The 22,277-nt window shown below is 34.6% G+C and overlaps 3 protein-coding genes across 3 annotated transcripts; all 3 read left to right on the top strand.

The window, feature by feature from the left end:
* Window positions 1–249: 249 nt before the first annotated feature.
* On the top strand, window positions 250–1,759 carry LOC107931717 (putative receptor like protein 25). The gene is made up of 2 exons (XM_016863653.2): window positions 250–312; window positions 809–1,759. Exons 1-2 carry the CDS (start codon window positions 250–252, stop codon window positions 1,757–1,759), a joined length of 1,014 nt encoding a protein of 337 aa, XP_016719142.2.
* A 6,368-nt stretch (window positions 1,760–8,127) lies between these two features.
* Window positions 8,128–10,412, top strand: LOC107931716 (receptor-like protein 9DC3). Its single transcript, XM_041092852.1, has 4 exons — window positions 8,128–8,771; window positions 8,804–9,611; window positions 10,035–10,229; window positions 10,338–10,412. Exons 1-4 carry the CDS (start codon window positions 8,128–8,130, stop codon window positions 10,410–10,412), a joined length of 1,722 nt encoding a protein of 573 aa, XP_040948786.1.
* A 4,268-nt stretch (window positions 10,413–14,680) lies between these two features.
* On the top strand, window positions 14,681–16,419 carry LOC107931715 (receptor-like protein 9DC3). The gene is made up of 3 exons (XM_041092851.1): window positions 14,681–14,766; window positions 15,288–15,562; window positions 15,659–16,419. The coding sequence occupies exons 1-3, from the start codon at window positions 14,681–14,683 to the stop codon at window positions 16,417–16,419; spliced, it is 1,122 nt and encodes a 373-aa protein (XP_040948785.1).
* The last annotated feature ends 5,858 nt before the right edge of the window (window positions 16,420–22,277 follow it).

Below are 22,277 nucleotides of genomic sequence, written 5' to 3'. Positions count from 1 at the left end.
TGAAATTCTTCTTTCAGCTTGTCCCAAGCCTCCTTTGGTGTTTCACAGGCCATGATCCTCATAAAGATCACATCTGTCACACAATTCTGTATGCATGACATGGCCTTGTGCCTTTTTTTTCTTTCATCAGTGTGTTGCCTTATTTGAGCAACTGTTGGATTAGCTCGAAGAGGTGCTGGCTCAGCATCTGAGTTAACAACTTCCCATAGGTCGAATGCCTGCAGGTAAGTCCTCATCTTAACTGCCCAAATGTTGAAGCCCTCTCCATTGAAGACAGGTGGTGAAGCTGGTGAAAAACCTGATGATGCCATCGTTTTGATACTGAACTACAACAGGTCCTCTAAGAATATGGCTCTAGATACCAATTGTTGGATCTAAGTGCAACAGCAGCAAGCTTCAACAGAATGCTTGTTGAGCAAGTCTCGTGACTTGCAGCAGAAACAATGCAGAAAACTCAAATAGATTTTGAAGCAAAACTAAAAACGGAGAGCATATGGATGAAAACTTGTTGAATTCATTCAAAAAACTGAATAAGGCTCAAAGCCAATACATAAACAAGCTTACAACTTGACAAAACAGTAGGTTAACCTAAACTTCACCTACTACCACTAACAAACTTAGTAACTTGAGCTAATTAACTTGTACAAATCAACAAAGCTGATTAATCAGCTCAATCACCATCAGTTTTACATCAAATATAAACCTAACATAGTTGAAATACAACTAAGTTACATTGCATTAACTTAAAAATACAAAATAGTAAAAACACAGTTTGCTGACTTGATGAACTTGCAGCTTCTGCATGTAGTGCCCTCGACAGTCTTGGTTGCTGCATGCTGACCATTGCTTCAACAGAAGTCTTCCATATTTGCAAGTTCTTGTATTGAAGTCAAATCATATGCATGGTTCCTTGCGTGTCAATAGCTCCAAGTCTAGCCCTTTTTTCTCTAAAATCCAAATTTTTGACCTCTCAAGTAACTATTTTTCTGGACCCCTACCAGTGAGATACATCAGCAGCTTCAATGCTATCATAAATCTCAAGAAACAAGACAGTGCAAGGCCATACATGGGTGTGCAAGATTTTACTAGTGCCTTCTATGCCTATTCCATTGGAATTGTTATGAAAGGACAAGATAGGGAATTTGTGAAAATTTTCACCATGTGGATGATCATTGATCTATCAAACAATCAGTTTGAAGGGGGTATTCCAAATGTTATTGGGAAGCTTAACTTACTGAAAGGGCTCAACCTTTCTCATAATAACCTTCATGGTGATATCCCCACCTCAATAGGGAATTTGACAAGTCTTGAATGGTTGGACCTATCTTCAAATAGGTTGTCTGGGACGATTCCAAATAGATTGGCAGATCTACCATTTCTTTCGTCCTTAAATGTTTCTGAAAATCAACTCCATGGTCAGATTCCTCAAGGCAAACAATTCAACACATTTGGAAATGATTCATATAAAGGGAATAAGGGACTATGTGGATTTCCGGTCTCGAAAGGTTGCAACATCATTGAGCCACCACCTCCAAATGTGCTTGAAAAAGATGGCTCAAAATCAAACATTGCTTTTGGTTGGAAAGTGGTGTTGATAGGTTATGGATGCGGAGTGGTGTTCGGAATGTGCGTGGGATATGTTGTTTTCCAAACTGGTAAGCCGAAATGGTTGGTGAATTTGGTTGAAAGCCAACAAGAGATGAGGCGAAGAAGAAAGTCAAAGAAAGGCAATCGTAGCAGTAGACGAAGAAGGATCTAATTACTGCAAATGATGTTCAAGAATTAGTGTTGTATTTTCATAATTTCTTGGTTTGTAGACCGTTTTGCCTATGGTGAAGGGTTGCATTGGGATCTGTTTGTCTTTATTATTGTACCAATTCCTCTGTCTTTCATTGCATTTCGTAATATCTGTAATGGTTTGTTTGAATGTAACATTTTGTATGGTGGTGTTGTTTATGTCTTCTTTCATGGATTTCAATTTAGTCTCAATAATCTTTGCTACTGCTCAGTAAAGGAGAAAGGAGAACAAAATGTCTGTAGGAACTAAGAAAACAGAATGAGAAATTTTGGCAGAAACTTAAGCATAAAGCATTGATATCTTGCTCAACAAACAAAACAAAAACAGCAAGAGCATTGTGAATAAAAATGCTTAAATAAAGACCAAATGAAGAAGAATTTTGTGAAAGATTTCATTACATTTGAATGAAGGCATAATGCCATTACATATACCAAGCAATCAGCTGGTCAAAAATAAGAAAATGTTACCTAAACATATACCAAGCAATCAGCTGGTCAAAAATAAGAAAATGTTACGTAAACATATACCTAACTCCACTAAGTGGCTTAGTAACTTGATAAACATTGCTTGTACACTTGGTAAAGTTGATTTATCAATCTATCAGCACCTAATTACATCAAGCATATCATCAACTTAGTTCGTATCTAACTAAGTAATAAAATATCTATTTGAAAGTAACAAAACAACAGCATAAGCTTCAGCTGCAACTTGCATGGCTCGGACAGCTTGGTCTACTTCTTGGTCTGCATGCAAGACAACTTCAACAATGTGTCAATGATCTCTGTTGTATTTTCATAATTTTTTACAAGTTAGCAGTAAAAGGCTTGGTTATCTGGAGAAGGTAATAATATATAGCAGAGTTGAAGGAATGATGTAATGAATTGAAACATGGAACAATGCAGACTGTAGAAGGGTACATATAGGTTGCTTTAATTGGTGGATGTAAAGTCCTTATTTCCTCTAGTTAAGCTTATTAATTGAATTGGTGATTCAAAGATGCATCAATTTCTAGCCAGCAGTCTGCTTGCCATCTCATTGGCAAACCTATATATAAGGGTGGTTTCTCTGCAAATTTGGATTGTTTGTGGTTGAGGACACTTAAACACACACATTTTGTAGCCATATAAGTGTTATATGGAACTTAAAATTGAATTGAATTTTATTTGATTGTCATAGCACTTGTAAAAGTGAGAATTTAATAAGACATTTGAAGAGTGTTATGTAATTTGCAATGCTAGAAAGCAATCAAATTAAAGCAAAAAGGAGTTTAAAGGGACCAAGGATGAAATTTTACCAAAGGTAAAACGCTACAAAGTAGGATCTCTTTAGAGTCTACTAAAGCATTTAGAGATTGGTTTATTGGTAAAGAGACATGTACTTGATGCCCCGCCCTAGAAAGGGAACCAAACCCCAGTAGCCTTGCTAAATGGTGATTCAACATAGATTCTATATCTTGGAACCAAGCCAATTTTGGATTCGCTTTGTGATAATAGAACCAACAGGCAAAAAACATTAAGTCCGCAAAGACCAATGCACCGATTGTGGTACAATAGAATTGTAATTCACTAGTTATTCTAGATGCTCATCAAATTTGGAAAAGAAAAATCTTAGAGGTTCTTTGTATTCCTCGGAAACCCCCATCCATATCGCCATTCAAGATTTCTTAGCCCACTATTGGCCAAACCACCTGGGTGCTAGGTCCAATGTGAGTAAGATCACTGAGCCCCTTTCCATTTGCTGGAACCTGAAACTGCTCAACTTTTTTAATTTTCAAGTTAGCTAAAAGAGAAATAGTAACATGTGGCACTACCACATCATCATAAAATTGCTGACATGGAGGTGATATGCTCTTACTAAAAAAAAAGTGTACCAAAAATATACATTAAACTAGTATATATGTTTATTATCCACGTTTCGCGTTGAGGTAATTATTTATTTAATTTTAACTAAATTATAGAGGGAAAATTTAATAGTTGTAATATATTCAAACTTCTTGTACTCTTTGTAAATTTAAAGTTTAATCTCTATACATTTTATTTTTAGGGATTTAGTCCCTCTACAATTTTGTAATGGACTTGAATTCTGTAGTTGGCTAAAAGAGAAATAGTTAACCAAGTAATATTGACTCCACTTTAATCATTCCCAAATAAATTTATTAGAATTCCATTCTAACAAACTAATTTTAATGTAACACAACTTTCAATTATTAATTAATTTTTGTGGATTGTCATATGAATGCCACATCAATAATTAATTAATTTTTAAAATTCAAAAAATTATTAAAAATATTTTTAAGTTTTAAAAAATTAATTGATTGTTGACATTACATACACACGTACTGTCATGTGGATGCCACGTTAACAAAGTTAATAAATATTAATTTTTCTATCTATTTTGAGGTGATTTGACAAATAATACAAATTAAAGGGCTAAAAAATGAAAAATTAAATGACGGGCTAAAACATTGGAGAAGCCAGAAAATTTTTTAGGGGGCATAAATTAAATTATAATATTTATGATAGTAAAATGCAATTTTATCATTTTAATACTCTATATCTTTATATTTTTTAAATAATTAAATCAAATTTTTATCAATTTTAGGGAGGACCAAATTGTAATTTCAGGCAAGCCCTTGTCAACCCCTAATTATGCCCCTGAGTTAAAATGATTCTTTTTTATAAAATTGGAGGACCAAATAGATCATTATATATTTTTTATTGGCTAAGCTTTGCCTGAATAATTAGTGCAAAAAATATTTACTTGTAAACTAATTAGGGTACTTACCAAGTATTGGCTTTAATTCTTCATCATTCATGCTTTTTTTTCCTCAGCACATCAAACTTAGGGTGAATTCGGATAGGGGATTGAGTGTGGTGTGGTGAGTTTAATTTACTTTCGGTCTCATGCTACAATATCTAATCTCACCGCTACCGTTATTTTTACACTAGTCGTAAGTAAACGCAACATCCATCCAAAATATTATAAATTATTTTGTGGGCGTGGAGTTCCTGTACATTATGCTGCAAATGACTGAAATTTCCTTATTACTTGACGATTAAGTTTGGTTGACAGTGAGAGGAAGCCGGACCAAGTGAAGTCAATAGATGTTGGCAGTCTTGGTATTTGAACCAAACAACTTAATCTATTTTGAAATTGAATGCATTGATGTGAAATTGAGGAACCAGTAAACACGTTGAGACAAATATTAGGTGCTTCAGGAAATGAAAAGCCCAATAACAATGTTGATGTGAGTTTAGGTAAAATTGGTGGATCCCATTTCCTTTTAAAGAAGCTTAATTGCAGGTGCAAATGGTGTGTTGTATCGAGTCTCTACCTGTCTTCCACCATCTAGGACCAAACATGAGGTGTTATAGGAAATAAGACCAAGTCAATATACAGTGAAAGGTTTCTGTAATGGAAGTAGCTGCTTTCACACTGCAAACATAGATAGTTTGTGGTCGAGGACGATCAACATTTGAAGTCATCATTTGATAATACCAATTACACTAATTATAATTTCTCGTTTGTGATATACAACATTTAGAAAAAAAATTCTAATTAAAACTCTTATTATTGCATTAGTTCGCTTAATGGATCTTCCTATAAGATTTGACTTTAATCTGGTAGATTTATGTCGTTTTATTTATAGAATTGCATGCAACTCCATTCAATTATGCAAAATCTAATCACAAGAAGGGTTTATTCAACCCCAGACTTATGCTCATCAAACATGAATTAACACTCTAGAATTATTAGCCCAAGAATAATAGAACATTCATAATTGAAAACAAAGAGACTAAGATTTTATTGCATAAAAATAGAAATCAAAGAATAGAATCCATTCTAAGGTTCATCTCCACTAAGTATTAAGAGAATCAGTTCTTAATGGTAAGAGTACACAAAAAAATACAATATAACCACTACAATAAAAAAAAATCCATGATAACTCTCTTTAAAATCAACTTAAGACTCTTGAATCTTGATGGAAAATTGCTTGGAAATAGGCTTCAATGGTGTTCTCAAAGTAATTTTGTGCTCTCCTCTTGTAGCTTATTGCTTCCATTCTTGTTTCCCAATATATATAATATTAAAGTGCTAAATCCCCTAAAAAACATAACTTGTAGCCGTCAGCGCACACAGATCCTGAGGTCGACACACCCTGGGCACACAGACGTGTGACTCCACACGACCATGTGGATTGCCTGTTTGAAAATTTGTTGCATGTGCACAGCTTCCAGAATGCTCCAAAGTTTTAATTTCCACCGTTTTTCACTCTTATTGCTCCCAAATGCCCTATTAAGAATTAAATTATGAATATAAAAGATTAGAAGCATATAATTCAAAATTAATGTCACATAATCACTCAACAATGTACTAAGAATGAGGATAAAATATGTTACTTTTGACACTAATCAATATGGTGTTATGAGACTAAAAGTTTAAAGAGTAAACCTAATTGGTCTCCCATTTGGTATTATCTAATTAGAGGAATTGATATCCTTAATGGCTTTTAGTCGACTGTACAAACAAGGTAGAATTTCCAGCAACCATGTCTTCTTTTCCCTCTGCACATCTATCTACCTCTCGAGTAAACGTAGTCGATATTGCAAATTGTTGTTATTTTGTATGGAGTTATTGGACATTGTTCTGCAACTATTTGAAATTAAACAGAGGACTAAAATAATCTTTTAAATAAAGTTAGAGGGCAAAATAAGTCATTATAGCAAAATTTTTTCCATAAAAATGCAGTTTCCCGGGTAGTTTTCTTGCAATTAATAGAAAATGACACACACTTAGTGCCAACCCATGAAATATTTCCATATTCGCTTTGAATTTTTAAGCAATAAATTAAAATAATATGTTTCTTTTAATGATGTTATAATTATAATTGCAATCAATAATGAATGTTTAATGGCTTTTAGGTAGCTTCCCTCAAGTAAACGTAATCAATACTGCAAATTGTGTTGAATTATTGTATATTGTGCTGCAAATGTCTGAAATTTCCACCTTCCTTGTAAATTAAGTTTGGGTGAGAGTGATAGGAAGTAACAGCAAGTGAAGTCAATAGACAACTGATAGTCTTAATCTTTTTTTGTGGAGTAGAGTATATGCAATAGTCAATACTGCAAAATTTTCATATATGTGTTGAATTCTGCATAATATAAATGTCTCACATTGATTTGGATTATCTTTGGTTGACACGGACAGCAATAGGACTAAACTTTATGTGTTATAGTCTTTTAAACTGAGTTAATGAAAAGTTACCATTCACATCAAAATTAATTATACTCTTAATTTATAACAAAGGAAAGAGAAATTTGAGTTGAACTAAAAGTTTAATATGTCACCGGTGGGTGATGGCGTGGCACTACCATGTCAGCGATTATTAATAATGTGGCATCGTCACGTCAACAAACATTGTTGGTGTGGTATCTATTAATAGCCACTTAGGTGTTGCCATTAACTACTAACGGTCAACATCAGCCACATAGGTGCTAGTTTTGTTAGTTAACAGATGTTAACTTTTTCATCATTTTTTTAGGTGATTTAACAAACTATACAAGTTTCAAGGCTAAAAGAGACAAAAAAAAACGAAAAGCTAAAATGACTTTTTGTTTGTAAAGTTAAAAAATGCCAAATAAATCATTATATCTTTTTAGTTTTAATTTTTTAAAAGAGAAATATATATATATATATATATAAAAGTAAACACGTCAACAAATAATGAGGTTTTAGATTTTAATTTTTTACTAAACACGTCAACAAATAATGAGGTTTTAGATTTTAATTTTTTACTTGATTAAAAAATAACTAGTCCCAAATAAATTTATTAGAATTTATAACAAATGAGATTTTAGATTTGAATTATGAGGTTATATATATATATGTATAAAAATATATATATATAAGTATACACGTTTTTATGGAATCGATGTATTAAATTTCCAGCAGTCTTCTTCCTCAAACGTAGTGAATAGAGTACAATTTTATTCTTTTGTGTACAAAATTATTTCCATATTAATTAGCTTTGGTTAACAAGCAAGTGAATAGACACTCATATTCTTTAGGTGTTATAAGAAAAAAGACTAAGTCAATCTACTTTGTAATCTCATCAATCTTAATTTTTTAGTTGTTTAGAGAGTTCAAATGAAATACAAGATTTTACTAAAAATAAGCATCCAATTTTAAGAATGAAAAATATATGGTGAAAAGGAAGTGGTTGTTGATGATTGTGACAAATACAAAAATTTTGAAAATCTAATATCCATAGCTTTATTTGTCGCCTATAAATACCACTCCTATCCTTTATCTTCCTCTACAAACATAACATGGCCTCCTATCTCTTTCTCTGCCTACTCCTTTTCTTTCCCCATCTTTATGCTTCTTCAGGATCTCAGTACTCCTGCTCTTCACTAATCCAGTTCAAGAACTCTTTTTCCATAACAGAGGGTGCTTCTTTGTCTTGCGATCATATTACAGGCCTTAAATCTTATCCCAAGATAAATTCATGGAAAGAGGGTACAGATTGCTGCTCATGGGATGGGGTCACTTGTGACCACCTAAATGCTCATGTTATTTCCCTTGACTTGAGTTGCAGTTGGCTATATGGAAACTTCCCTTCCAATACCCCACTTTTCCTTCTTCCACACCTTCAAAAGCTCAACCTTGCCTACAATGATTTTAATCTTTCCAAAATTCCATCTGAGTTTGGTCGGTTTGAAAGTCTAGTATATCTCAACCTTTCTCATACCAGATTTGTAGGAGAGGTCCCATCTCAAGTCTCCCACCTGTCAAAATTGGTTTCACTTGATCTCTCCTGTTGGATATATGACTATGAGCAATTTACAATTGACAAACATGCTGTGGAGGGACTTGTTCACAACCTAATCGAGGTCAGACATCTGTTTTTGCATGGAATCAACATGTCTTCTGTTAATGCTCATGTTTTCATGAATCTATCCTCTTCTCTAAGGTCTCTCAGTCTTGCTGATTGTGATTTGCAAGGAAAATTCCCAAAAACATTTTTGATTTGCCAAACCTCAATCTCCTCAACTTGGGAGGCAACCAAAACCTCAATCTTGATCCTTTGAAGTTCAATCGGAGCAACAATCTTGAACATTTGGATCTGTCGTCCATGTCCTTCTCTACAGAATTCATTGATTCAGTTAATAATCTACGGGCCTTAAAGTACTTAGATCTATCAGGAAATTCTTTCTTTCAAGGAATGTCTGTCTCAATCACAAATTTATCATCTTTGGAGTACTTGGTTATTAGTGGCGCAAATATTTTTGGAGGATTGCCTGACTCGATGGGGAATCCTGTGTCCTTGAAGTTTTTAGTTCTCTACTATTCCAACTTATTAGGACCGGTTCCAAGATCACTAGGAAACCTCTTGCAACTCACTCGTTTAGACTTGTCGCAGAACCAATTGAGTGGACAAATTCCAAGATCATTGGGGAACCTCTTGCAACTCACTCATTTAGACTTGTCGCAGAACCAATTGAGTGGACAAATTCCAAGATCATTGGGGAACCTCTTGCAACTCACTCATTTAGACTTGTCGCAGAACCAATTGTGTGGACAAATTCTAAGATCATTGGGGAAACTCTCGCAACTCACTCATTTAGACTTGTCACAGAACCAATTGAGTGGACCAATTCCAAGATCATTGGGGAACCTCTTACAACTCACTCATTTAGACTTGTCGCAGAACCAATTGAGTGGACAAATTTCATTGTCAATTCTAAACCTAACACAGCTTGAATTCTTGGATATAACAGAAAATTCATTAGAAGGTTCCATTCCAGATGAGGTAACCGCTTTTCCTAATCTAAAATATTTATACTTATCTAACAATTTACTCAATGGAACACTCCCGTCATGGTTGTATACTGCTCCCTCCTTAGAATATTTATATCTAAAAAATAATAAACTGCAAGGTCCTCTTCCATCTTCAATATTCCAACTTCTCAATCTTACCTACCTCAGTTTATCCTCAAATAATCTTAGTGGTGTCATAGAGTTTAGCATGTTCTCAAACCTTCCAAATCTCAAACATCTCGGCCTTTCATATAACAGCCTATCCTTAACATCTAGTACTACTTCTACTGCTAATCTTACAAGCTTATTTTTTTCATCTTGCGATCTTAGTGAATTCCCCCAATTTTTAAAAGGGCTTAGAAGTTTGGAAAGTTTAGACCTCTCTTACAACGGAATTTAAGGCAAGATTCCCCAGTGGATGCAAGAGGTGGGGAATGACTCTTTGAGTTACTTAAATGTATCTCATAACTCTTTGACAGAAGTTGAGCACTTTCCATGGAAGAATACTGCAATTCTCGACTTAAGCTCCAATTTGATCCGTGGAAATCTTCCGATTCCAGCTTCGACAATCAAAGTGTTTCAGATCTCAAATAATAGTTTCAATGGAGAGGTCTCTTCTTTAATCTGCAATGTCACTTCTCTTCAAATTCTTGATTTGTCCCACAATAACTTGAGTGGAACAATTCCGCAATGTTTTTGTTGGATCTAAGTGCAACAGCAGCAAGCTTCAACAGGATGCTTGTTGAGCAAGTCTCGTGACTTACAGCAGAAACAATACAGAAAACTCAAATAGATTTTGAAGCAAAACTAAAAACGGAGAGCATATGGATGAAAACTTGTTGAATTCATTCAAAAAACTGAATATGGCTCAAAGCCAATACATAAACAAGCTTACAACTTGACAAAACAGTAGGTTAACCTAAACTTCACCTACTACCACTAACAAACTTAGTAACTTGAGCTAATTAACTTGTACAAATCAACAAAGCTGATTAATTAGCTCAATCACCATCAGTTTTACATCAAATATAAACCTAACATAGTTGAAATACAACTAAGTTACATTGCATTAACTTAAAAATACAAAATAAGTAAAAACACAGCTTGCTGACTTGATGAACTTGCAGCTTCTGCATGTAGTGCCCTCGACAGTCTTGGTTGCTGCATGCTGACCATTGCTTCAACACTCCTCCTTGGTTAGCATGTTGCAAACTCCCATCTTAGTTCTTAGGTGTTGAAACTTGGAAACACTGAGTGCCTTTGTCAAAATGTCAGCAGTTTGCTCTTCAAAACTACAATGAACTAATTTGATAACATAAGCTTGCTCCATTTCTCGAACTGCATGAAGTTTGATGTTGAAATGCTTGGTCCTTCCATGAAAGACAGGGTTCTTTGCAATTGCAACAGCAGATAGGTTGTCACACATTATCTCTGTTGCTTCATTCTGCTCATGGTTAAGATCAGCTAAGATTTTTCTAAGCCATATGGCTTGATTAACTGCTGCAGCAGCAGCTATATATTCAGCCTCTGCAGTAGATTGTGCTACTACTGCCTGTTTCTTTGAACTCCAGCAAATCATACCAGAGCCTAGGTTGAATGCATAACCTGTTGTGCTCTTCATATCATCCAAAGAACCTACCCAATCACTATCACAATAGCCAACTAACTTTAAGTTCTCAGCCTTGGTAAATTGCATTCCATAGGACAAAGTTCCCTTGATGTATCTTAGAACTCTTTTTGCAGCTCTAAAGTGACTTTCATTTGAGCAATGCATGAACCTTGAGAGTAGACTCACAGCATACATTATATCAGGTCTGGTAGCAGTCAAATACAACAAACATCCAACTAGACTTCGATAGGTTGTTTCACAGACCTTTTCATGCTTATCTTGGCTCGAGAGTTTTTCTCCAACAGCAATTGGTGTACTGGTTGCTTTGCAATTCTCCATTGAGAATTTGTTGTGAACCTTTATAGCAAAGGTCTTTTGACTAAGTCAAATTCCATTTTCAGCTTGAGTTACTTCTATGCCTAAGAAGTAAGACATCAATCCTAAGTCAGACATCTCAAAATGCTGTTGCATTTTAGCTTTAAAGCTGATTAGCATCTCTCGATCTCCTCCTGTCACTAGTAAGTCATCGACATATATTGACACAATGAGCTGAATTTCAGTACTGGTCAATTTAACATAGAGAGTTGGCTCACTTAGACTTCTCTCGAATCCCAAACTGGTCAGATATCCATCAATTCTGCTATACCAGGCCCTTGGAGCCTGTTTCAAGCCATACAAGGCTTTGTTGAGTTTGTACACCATTTCTTCCTTGCCAGACACCTTGAAACCTTGAGGTTGCTCCACATAAATCTCCTCTTCAAGGAATCCATTCAGAAATGCTGATTTTACATCAAGTTGGTGTATCAGCCACTGTTTTTGTGCTGCTAAGGCAACTAGCAGTCTAATAGTGTCTAGCCTGGCCACTGGTGCAAAGGTTTCCAGGTAGTCTGATCCATACCTTTGACTGAAGCCTTTCACAACCAATCTAGCCTTTAACTTGTTTAGGCTACCATCAGCATTGTTCTTTACTCGATAAACCCATTTGACACCAATAATCTTCCTGTTTGTTGGTCTATCAACCAGACTCCAGGTCTGATTCTTTTCAATCATCCTGATTTCTTCAATCATAGCTTGCTTCCAGTCCTCCTGGCTTTCTACTTCTTCAAAGCAACTTGGTTCAACAGTAGCCACTTGTGCTCTTTCATAAACATCAGCCAGTGATCGAGTGCCTCTGATTGGAACATCATCTACATCCATTTCAGGTGTGTTTTCATCATTTTCAACTTGGTCCAATGCCAGATCTTCAGCCACTGCCTCTGGTTCAGCCTTCTCCCAATTCCAGTGTCCTTTTTCATTGAAAACAACATCCCTGCTAACCAATATCTTGTTTGTAGCAGGTTCTAGGATTCTGTAGCCCTTTTTAACCAAGCTATAGCCGATCAGGATCCCTGCTTGAGCTCTTTTATCTAGCTTGCTTCTCTTCTCCGCTGGAACTTGAGTGTAGCACAGACAACCAAAGGTTCTGAGATGAGCCAGTGATGGCTTAAACCCAAACTAGGCTTCAAATGGAGTCTTCTCAGCCAGAGCCTTGGTTGGGAGCCTGTTTTGGAGATAAACTGCTGTGTTAACAGCTTCAGCCCACAGAGTTTTGGGCAAATTCTTCTCAAACAGAAGACATCTTGCCATGTTCATCAAGCTTCTGTTTTTCCTTTCACTGACCCCATTCTGTTGGGGTGTATACACATTAGTCAACTGGTATTTGATACCTGCTTCTTCACAGTAGACTTGGAACTGAGCTGAGGTGTACTCAGTTCCATTATCTGACCTCATTGCTCTAAGTTTGCAACCAGACTCAGTTTCAACAGCAGCTTTATACTTCAGGAACACAGATGGAACTTCTAATTTCTGTTTAGAAAATAAATCCAGCAGTATCTTGTAAAGTCATCAATAAATAGAATAAAGTACCTGCTTCCTTTGAGAGACTCAGTCTTCATTGGTCCACACACATCTGTATGCACAAGCTGGAGCTTCTCTGATGCTCTCCATATTGTGCTTGTTGGAAATGGCAATCTTGCCAATTTTCCTTGCTGACATATCTCACAAAGCTCATCATTCTTCACTGAATCGATGAAATTTTCTGCCAGACCTTCATTGACCATGCGGGCTATGGATTTGTAGTTTGTATGTCCAAGCCTCTGATGCCAGAGTCTAGAGTCATCAGTGGAGGCTATGCAGGCTGAATGTAAGTCATTTGGCCTGTCTACTTCAAAACATTTATCAGTCATGGTGACTGTTATGAGGTTTGATCCACTTGGATCAAAAATTTGACATTCTTTCTCCTTGAACACAACTGAGTAACCTTTCTCAAGTAGTTGAGTTATACTGAGAAGGTTCCTATCGATTTCAGGTACCAAAGTACATTTGAAATGATTTTGCCACCTGTAGAGGTATGAATCAGCACATCTCCTCTTCCTTCAGCATTAATCAACTGACCATTTCCAATTTTTACTTTGGTTTTGCAGGTTCTGTCCAGGGTTTTGAAGATAGTTGCATCTGGTGACATGTGGTTTGTGCACCCACTGTCTAGAAGCCAGCCCTTTGAACCCTTCTTCTGATTTGGTGCACATGACACAGCAAAAACATGTTCTTCTTGATCACTGTTTTCTTCAGCTACTCGAGCTTCTACCTTTTGTTGCTAAAATTGATTCTGTCTTGGTTTGCTTCTATTCTTGCAAACTTTTTCAACATGGCCTCTCTTCTTGCAGTGTTGGCATACTGCATCTGGTCTAAACCAGCATCTATCTTCTGGATGACCAGCTCTTTTACAATGTCTGCAGAGTTGGTCACTGCTCCTAGCAGCATCAGGCTTAGGCCTGTTTTTCCAGAACTTTTTGCCTTTGTGAGTTTTGATGCTCGAGGCTTCTTTGGCTTGAAAAGCCCCTTCCTGGTGCTCCTCTTGTCTGCTGGCTCTTCTTTGCTCTTGTGCATACAAGGCATTGATTAGCTCAGTTAAGGAGATAGTTGTCAAGTCCCTTGAGTCTTCGAGGGATGAAACTTTAGCTTCATACCTCTCTGGTAGAGTGGACATGACTTTCTCAACCATTCTAGCTTCACTGAATTGCTCTCCTAAGAGCCTTATGCTGTTTACAACAGCCATAATCCGATCTGAGTACTGCTTAACTATTTTTTCCTCTTTCATTTTGAGATTTTCGAAATCTCTTCTCAAGTTGAGCAGCTGTTGTTGCCTTGTTTTCTCAGTCCCCTGAAATTCTTCTTTCAGCTTGTCCCAAGCCTCCTTTGGTTTTTCACAGGCCATGATCCTCATAAAGATCACATCTGTCACACAATTCTGTATGCATGACATGGCCTTGTGCCTTTTTGTTCTTTCATCAGTGTGTTGCCTTATTTGAGCAACTGTTGGATTAGCTCGAAAAGGTGCTGGCTCAGCATCTGAGTTAACAACTTCCCATAGGTCGAATGCCTGCAGGTAAGTCCTCATCTTAACTGCCCAAATGTTGAAGCCCTCTCCATTGAAGACAGGTGGTGAAGCTGGTGAAAAACCTGATGATGCCATCGTTTTGATACTGAACTACAACAGGTCCTCTAAGAATATGGCTCTAGATACCAATTGTTGGATCTAAGTGCAACAGCAGCAAGCTTCAACAGAATGCTTGTTGAGCAAGTCTCGTGACTTGCAGCAGAAACAATGCAGAAAACTCAAATAGATTTTGAAGCAAAACTAAAAACGGAGAGCATATGGATGAAAACTTGTTGAATTCATTCAAAAAACTGAATATGGCTCAAAGCCAATACATAAACAAGCTTACAACTTGACAAAACAGTAGGTTAACCTAAACTTCACCTACTACCACTAACAAACTTAGTAACTTGAGCTAATTAACTTGTACAAATCAACAAAGCTGATTAATCAGCTCAATCTCCATCAGTTTTACATCAAATATAAACCTAACATAGTTGAAATACAACTAAGTTACATTGCATTAACTTAAAAATACAAAATAAGTAAAAACACAGCTTGCTGACTTGATGAACTTGCAGCTTCTGCATGTAGTGCCCTCGACAGTCTTGGTTGCTGCATGCTGACCATTGCTTCAACAGTTTTGGAAGTTTGAGCGACAGCCTTCAATTCTTGAATCTAAAGAAGAACAAGTTTTATGGGACGATTCCTCCAACATTTGCAAAGGGATGCCAATTGAGTAATTTCAACTTAAATGGAAATCTGTTAGAAGGGCCTTTGACACCATCCATCCTTAAATGTAAAGGTCTGGAAGTGCTAGATCTTGGTAACAACAAGATCAATGATACATTTTCGCATTGGTTGGGAAGTCTTCCACAGCTACAAGTTCTTGTACTAAAGTCAAATCAAATGCATGGTTCCTTGTGTGTCAATAACTCCAAGTCTAGTCCTTTTTTCTCTAAAATCTAAATTTTTGACCTATCAAGTAATTATTTTTCTGGACCCCTACCAGTGAGATACATCAACAGCTTCAAGTCTATCATAAATCTAGAAAAGGTTGGTAGTACAGTGTCGTACATGGGGGTGAATGATCTTGGAGGTCGTGGCTTCTATGCCTATTCCATTGAAATTGTTATGAAAGAACAAGATATGGAATTGGTGAAAATTTTCACCATGCGGATGATCATTGATCTATCAAACAATCAGTTTGAAGGGGGTATTCCAAAGGTTATTAGGAAGCTTAACTTACTTAAAGGGCTCAACCTTTCTCATAATAACCTTAATGGTGATATCCCCACCTCAATAGGGAATTTGACAAGTCTTGAATGGTTGGACCTATCTTCAAACAGGTTGTCTGGGACGATTCCAAATAGATTGGCAGAGCTACCATTCCTTTCGTCCTTAAATGTTTCTGAAAATCAACTCCATGGTCAGATTCCTCAATGCAAACAATTCAACACATTTGGAAATGATTCGTATGAAGAAAATAAGGGACAATGTGGATTTCCGGTCTCGAAAGGTTGCAACATCATTGAGCCAGCACCTCCAAATGTGCTTGAAAAAGATGGCTCAAAATCAAACATTTCTTTTGGTTGGAAAGTGGTGTTGATAGGTTATGGATGCGGAGTAGTGCTCGGAATGTTTGTGGGATATGTTGTTTTCCAAACTGGAAAACCGAAATGGTTGGTGAATTTGGTTGAAAATCTACATAAGAAGAGGCGAAGAAGAAAGTCAAAGGAAGGAAATCGCAGCAGTAGACGAAGAAGGATCTAATTACTGCAAATGATGTTCAAGAATTAGTGTTGTATTTTCATAATTTCTTGTTTTGTAGACCGTTTTACCTATGGTGAAGGGTTGCATTGGTATGTGTCTGTCTTTATTATTACCAATTCCTCTGTCTTTCATTGCATTTCGTAGTATCTGTAATGGTTTGTTTGAGTGTGACATTTTGTATGGTGGTGTTGTTTATGTCTTCTTTCATGGATTTCAATTTAGTCTCAACAATCTTTGCTACTGCTCAGTAAAGGAGAAAGGAGAACAAAATGTCTGTAGGAACTAAGAAAACAGAATGAGAAATTTTGACAGAAACTTAAGCATAAAGCATTGATATCTTGCTCAACAAACAAAACAAAAACAGCAAGAGCTTTGTGATTTGTGAATAAAAATTCTTAAGTAAAGGCCAAATGAAGAAGAATTTTCTGAAAGATTCAATTACATTTGAATGAAGGCACAATACCATTACATATACCAAGCAATCAGCTGGTCAAAAATAAGAAAATGTTACCTAAATGCATACCTAACTTCATTAAGTGGCTTAGTAATATCGACGTTGCTTGTATTTTCATAATTTCTTTACAAGTTAGCAGTAAAAGGTTTGGTTATATGGAGACGGTAATAGTATATAGCAGAGTTGAAGGAATGATGTAATGAATTGAAATATGGAACAATGCAGACTGTAAAAGGGTACATATAGGTTGCTTTAATTGGTGGATGTAAAGTCCTTATTTCCTCTAGTTAAGCTTATAATTGAATTGGTGATTCAAAGATGCATGAATTTCTAGCTAGCAGTCTGCTTGCCATCTCATTGTCAAACCTATATATAATGGGTGGTTTCTCTGCAAATTTGGATTGTTTGTGGTTGAGGACACATTTTGTAGCCATGTAAGTGTTATATGGAACTTAAAATTGAATTGAATTGAATTTTATTTGATGATCATAGCAGTCGTAAAAGTGAGAATTTAATAAGACATTTGAAGAGTGTTATGTAATTTGCAAGGCTAGAAAGCAATCAAATAATAAAAATTTGCATTAGTTTAAAAAATTTTAGTTTTAATTTTAAGATATTTTATAGTTTTTAGATTTAAATGAAGTTGCATATGTATGCACATTAGCAAAGTTAATAGATATTAATTTTTTTATCTGATAAACAATGTAAGTTTAAGGTTATTTGATAAACAACATAGGCATTATTGGACGGGCAAAACACTAAAAAAAGCCCTTTTTTTAAATTTTCCGAAATAGGCCAGTTTTTTAATTATTTACCGGAATGGGCCATTTTCCGTGAAATCGCGTCCACGTCAGCGCGATGTCAGGGTACGCGCCAGGAAATCGCGTCCACGTCAGTGCGACTTGCTGACATGGACGGAAATCGCGCCCTAGAGGACGCGATTTGCTGACGTGGCATGATCAGTTTATGTTTTTTAGCTTGAAAAACTTTGAAAGGCCATAACTTTTGGCTCGGTTGTCCGATTGAGACGATTTTTTTTATTTCGAATAAATTTTCGAGATCTACGCGCTGACAAACTGCTTAGAGATGATTAGGGACTAATTTGTAAAGTATAATTTGTTAGTTACGAGTATAGGGACTAAAGTGTAATTATTTCAAAATTAGCATGAATTTTTTGTATTTAAGAATATTTGAATGTTATGGAAGGATGAAATTGAATTTGAATTGAAAAACGAAGCCTAGATTTGAAAATATGACTATTTAGGTTTTAGGGACTAAATTGAATAAAATGGAAAATTTTAGGGAACTTCTCAAAAGTGGAATGAGCTGACTTATACCTATAACAGGATGATATAAGACAATTCTGTAAAAAAAAAGATCCGGTGTTTACTTCAAATAAATAAGAAAAATAATGATTTGAATGTTTCAAAATTCAATTTTAAACCGAAAAAATGGAAATTTAGGGGCAAAAAGGGATCTTTTTGGATGAAAACTACGAAAAACTGCCTAGCGGTTTGTCGACGCGTAGATCTCGAAAATTTATTCGAAATCAAAAAAAAAATCGTCTCAATCGGACAACCAAGCCAAAAGTTATGGCCTTTCAAAGTTTTCTAAGCTAAAAACATAAACTGCATGCCACGTCAGCAAATTGCGTCCTCGTAGGCACTATTTGTGTCCACGTCAGTAGGTCACGCTGACGTGGACGCGCTGACCTGACGCGTACCCTGACATCGCGCTTATGTGGCAGCGATTTCGGGGAAAATGACCCATTCCGGTAAATAATTAAAAAACCGGCCTATTTCAGAAAATTTAAAAAAAAGGGCTTTTTTTAGTGTTTCGCTCTTATTGGACAGCAGACAATAACTAAAATTTTGCGTTCATATTGTTGTTAATTTGTGTGGAATTATTGGACATACTTCTGCAACCTCATTTCTTAGAAAATTTTAATATATGATTTTTTTAAAATTTTTAAAATTTAAAAATCAATTAATTGTTTATATGATATCGATATGTATGTCTCGTCAATAAAGTTAACAAATGTTAATTTTTTTATCTATTTTGAGATGATTTGATAAATAATATAAATTTAAAAGCTCAAAGAGGCGAAAAATTAAATGGAGAGTTAAAATAAGTTTAAAAAAAAATGAAGGACCATATAAGTGATTATGTCAATTTTGTTCTTTTGTGTGCAAATTTCTATATTGCTTCACAGCGATACATACTAAGGGTACGTTAGTTCACTGTAATAGAATAGAGCTGTAATGGAATAAAGTTGTAATCTGTAATTCAATTGTTTGGTTGAATAGAATGGAATAAAACCGTAATAGTATTCTTATGTTTGGTTGAATGGAATAAGGTTTTAGCATAAGAAAAAAAACTAAAATGACTAGAATACCCTTAGCAGAATTTTTTGTAGGTAGATGATTATTGTTATTGTTATTAAATTTTAATAAGATTATTATTAAAAATAATTTGATAAAAATAATAAATAATTTAACCATATTTTAACATAATTATTATTAAATATAATTTAATAAAATAATATATAATTTAATAAAATTCTTAATATAATTATTATATGAATTTACTAAAATCACAATACAAAATACTATAAAAATAATATATAATCTAATTTATTATTTTTAACTGCAATACATATTTAATATGCTAAAATATCATTAGTGAAACAAATAATTTGATTATTCTACAATGAAAAAATATTAGAAGTAATAAATAACTTGAGAATTATATTTCACATCCAAATATAATATTCATATATTAACAAAAAGTTACATGATTTCGTTAGTTTATATGTCATAATCCAATGACATTTATACATTATACCATCCAATTTCCAGCAATAAAACACATCAATTTACAACATTTATACACCTCGCTTACAGTAATAAAACATCTCAATTTTCAGCAACTAAACAATTCAATTCGCATTACTTAAAATACTTCAATTTACAACATTTAAATACTTCAATTTGAAACACTTTAACACTTCAAACATGAAAAATGCAATCTGTAAAACAAGCATTTACAGAAACTACGAGAATGAAGGGCACCACAACACTATCAAACTGAAAGCGTCCTTTTTTAAAAACTTGCCTCAGCATCCCGCTTAGAGGCCTCAATGGCAGCTTGAATCATTTGTTCTTCAATGTCATTGCCATAGTCTAGCAAACTATCAAAGGCAGGAGCGCTGGGTGTAACATGCTGGTTGCTAGAGTTATCATTCTGCCACCTTGGCTGCGCAATTGAATCGTCACCTACTTCATCAATTGTAACAGTCTCATGGGAATTCGGGCCGAGAGCTTGTGCAGTTTCAGAGGCATCCTGAACAACAGGAGCATGACTAGATGGCTCATGGCTATTCTTAACCTCGCTCACCTCTGTTGGATGTGTAACCATGGGTTCATGAGTTAATAATAATAAGATTAACAATGTCTACTGCATGCAAGCCAACTTCAACAATGTCTCAATAATCTCTGTTGTATTTTCATAATTTTTTTGCAAGTTAGCAGTAAAAGGTTTGGTTATCTGGAGACGGTGATAAAATATAGCAGAGTTGAAGGAATGATGTAATGAATTGAAACATGGAACAATGCAGACTGTAAAAGGGTACATATAGGTTGCTTTAATTGCTAAAACAGAAATACTAATATTCACTCCAATTTAACCAAAATCAATCATGTTCCAAAATAAACTTATCAGAAGTCCAAGGCAACAAAACTGATTTATATAATATACAGAAATTGTCATCTAGAAAGAGGGTATCGCATATCAAAGCATGAAAGTCGTAATACCGATAACAATGTTAAAAACAAGGAAGATTGAGCCATCAATAGTGTTATCATGATACCGGTCATAAGGTATCACGATACCCAAAACTCCCAAGGATTCCTAAGACTGTTGTGGATATCGCGATACCAAACTTTGGGTATCGTGTTAACATTGATGAGAGGAGACAAAATATAACAGTAGGGGTAATCCATCTTCAACATGTCTCTTAACCAAAATTAGACGATCAAGGACAATTTGGTCACTATTTTTAGATCTGTAATTTGCTAGAAAGAGCAAAAAATTGGCTGAACAAAAGGCACACTTAACATTTCATGGTTTTCAATTTTTCTCTTTATTTTTAGAGTTTTTGTTTTATTCTCCATAACTCTAGTTTTCAAGTTTTCTTTTAGTTTTTCTTGGTTCCAATAGTAGTTAGTTAAGTTAATTATCACTGTGGCTAGTATTTATTTGCTTTATTGATTTATGCTCTCTTCATATTATCTTTCTTTGCCTATTTTTTCCCTCCTTTTTCATGTAGATCGGCGTCGACTCTACTATTCTTAGATCATTATAAATAGAATATATGTTTTATTTATAGCTAAAAGTAAAACCTTGAGTTGAAATTTGGTAGAAAAAATTGTGGGTTTGGAGAAGAAGAAGAGCATTTCGTATTTAAATTTAAAAAATCTAAAATTCCAAAACCGAAAGTTACTCAAAACCTTAAACAATCTAATAATTGGAGTTATAGAAAAGAAATACGGGTTTAGAAATAAATAAAACAAAATAAATTTGCAAAACAATTTCTATGCAAGAGAACATGAAGTTGTTTACGTGATTGAAGATTCAACAGTGCAAAACAAATGGAATTTAATTTGAAAATTTTAAGATTTTTTAAATAATAAAAATTGCATTAGTTTAAAAAATTTTAGTTTTAATTTTAAGATATTTTTAGATTTATACATATTTAATTATTTTATATTTTTTTGATTTAAATGAAGTTGCATATGCATGCACGTTAGCAAAGTTAATAGATATCAATTTTTTCATCTGATAAACAATGTAAGTTTAAGGGTTATTTGATAAACAATGTAGGTTTAAGGGCTAAAAAAAGATGAAAAATTAAATTAAGGGCTAAAATAGTTTTTTTTATTATAAAGTTAAGAGTGAAATGAGTTTTGGGGAAAATATAAAAAAAAGTGAAATGGGAATGTTTGTACTAATACACATGGCATTATTGGACAATAGACAATAACTAAAATGTTGCGTTTATATTGTTGTTAATTTGTGTGGAATTATTGGACATTCTTCTGCCATACATACTAAGTGAATAGACATTCACATTGTTTACGTATTATAAGGAAGAAGACTAAATTAATCTACTTTGTAATCTCATCAATTTTAATTTTCTCAGTTGTTTTAAGAGTTCAAATGAAACACAAAATCTTAGTAAAAAAAGTGTATCCAATTTTAAGAATGAAAAATATATGGTAAAAAAGAAGACTAAGTGGTGGTTGATGATTGTGAAAAATACAAAAATTTTGTAAATCTAATATCGACCATGGCTCAAAATCAAACATTGGTTTTGGGAGGAAAGTGGTGTTGTTAGGTTATGGAT

The sequence above is a fragment of the Gossypium hirsutum genome, chromosome D05, assembly GCF_007990345.1.
Source record: "Gossypium hirsutum isolate 1008001.06 chromosome D05, Gossypium_hirsutum_v2.1, whole genome shotgun sequence".
Lineage (NCBI taxonomy): Eukaryota > Viridiplantae > Streptophyta > Magnoliopsida > Malvales > Malvaceae > Gossypium > Gossypium hirsutum.
The sequence above is the reverse complement of the archived record's forward strand: the minus strand, read 5'-3'. Positions and strand labels throughout refer to the sequence as shown.

What these genes read in the sequence shown, in the direction of transcription:
- LOC107931717 (XM_016863653.2), top strand. Translation starts at nt 250, where the DNA reads ATGTTGAAGCCCTCTCCATTGAAGACAGGTGGTGAAGCTGGTGAAAAA. An exon ending in AAAAACCTGATGATGCCATC is followed by an intron (nt 313 to 808) that starts GTTTTGATACTG and finishes TTCTGCATGTAG; the next exon opens with TGCCCTCGACAGTCTTGGTT.
- LOC107931716 (XM_041092852.1), top strand. Translation starts at nt 8,128, where the DNA reads ATGGCCTCCTATCTCTTTCTCTGCCTACTCCTTTTCTTTCCCCATCTT. An exon ending in AATCTATCCTCTTCTCTAAG is followed by an intron (nt 8,772 to 8,803) that starts GTCTCTCAGTCT and finishes GTGATTTGCAAG; the next exon opens with GAAAATTCCCAAAAACATTT. An exon ending in AAGGTTCCATTCCAGATGAG is followed by an intron (nt 9,612 to 10,034) that starts GTAACCGCTTTT and finishes AAGATTCCCCAG; the next exon opens with TGGATGCAAGAGGTGGGGAA.
- LOC107931715 (XM_041092851.1), top strand. Translation starts at nt 14,681, where the DNA reads ATGTTGAAGCCCTCTCCATTGAAGACAGGTGGTGAAGCTGGTGAAAAA. An exon ending in TTGATACTGAACTACAACAG is followed by an intron (nt 14,767 to 15,287) that starts GTCCTCTAAGAA and finishes TTGCTTCAACAG; the next exon opens with TTTTGGAAGTTTGAGCGACA. An exon ending in AAAGTCAAATCAAATGCATG is followed by an intron (nt 15,563 to 15,658) that starts GTTCCTTGTGTG and finishes GACCCCTACCAG; the next exon opens with TGAGATACATCAACAGCTTC.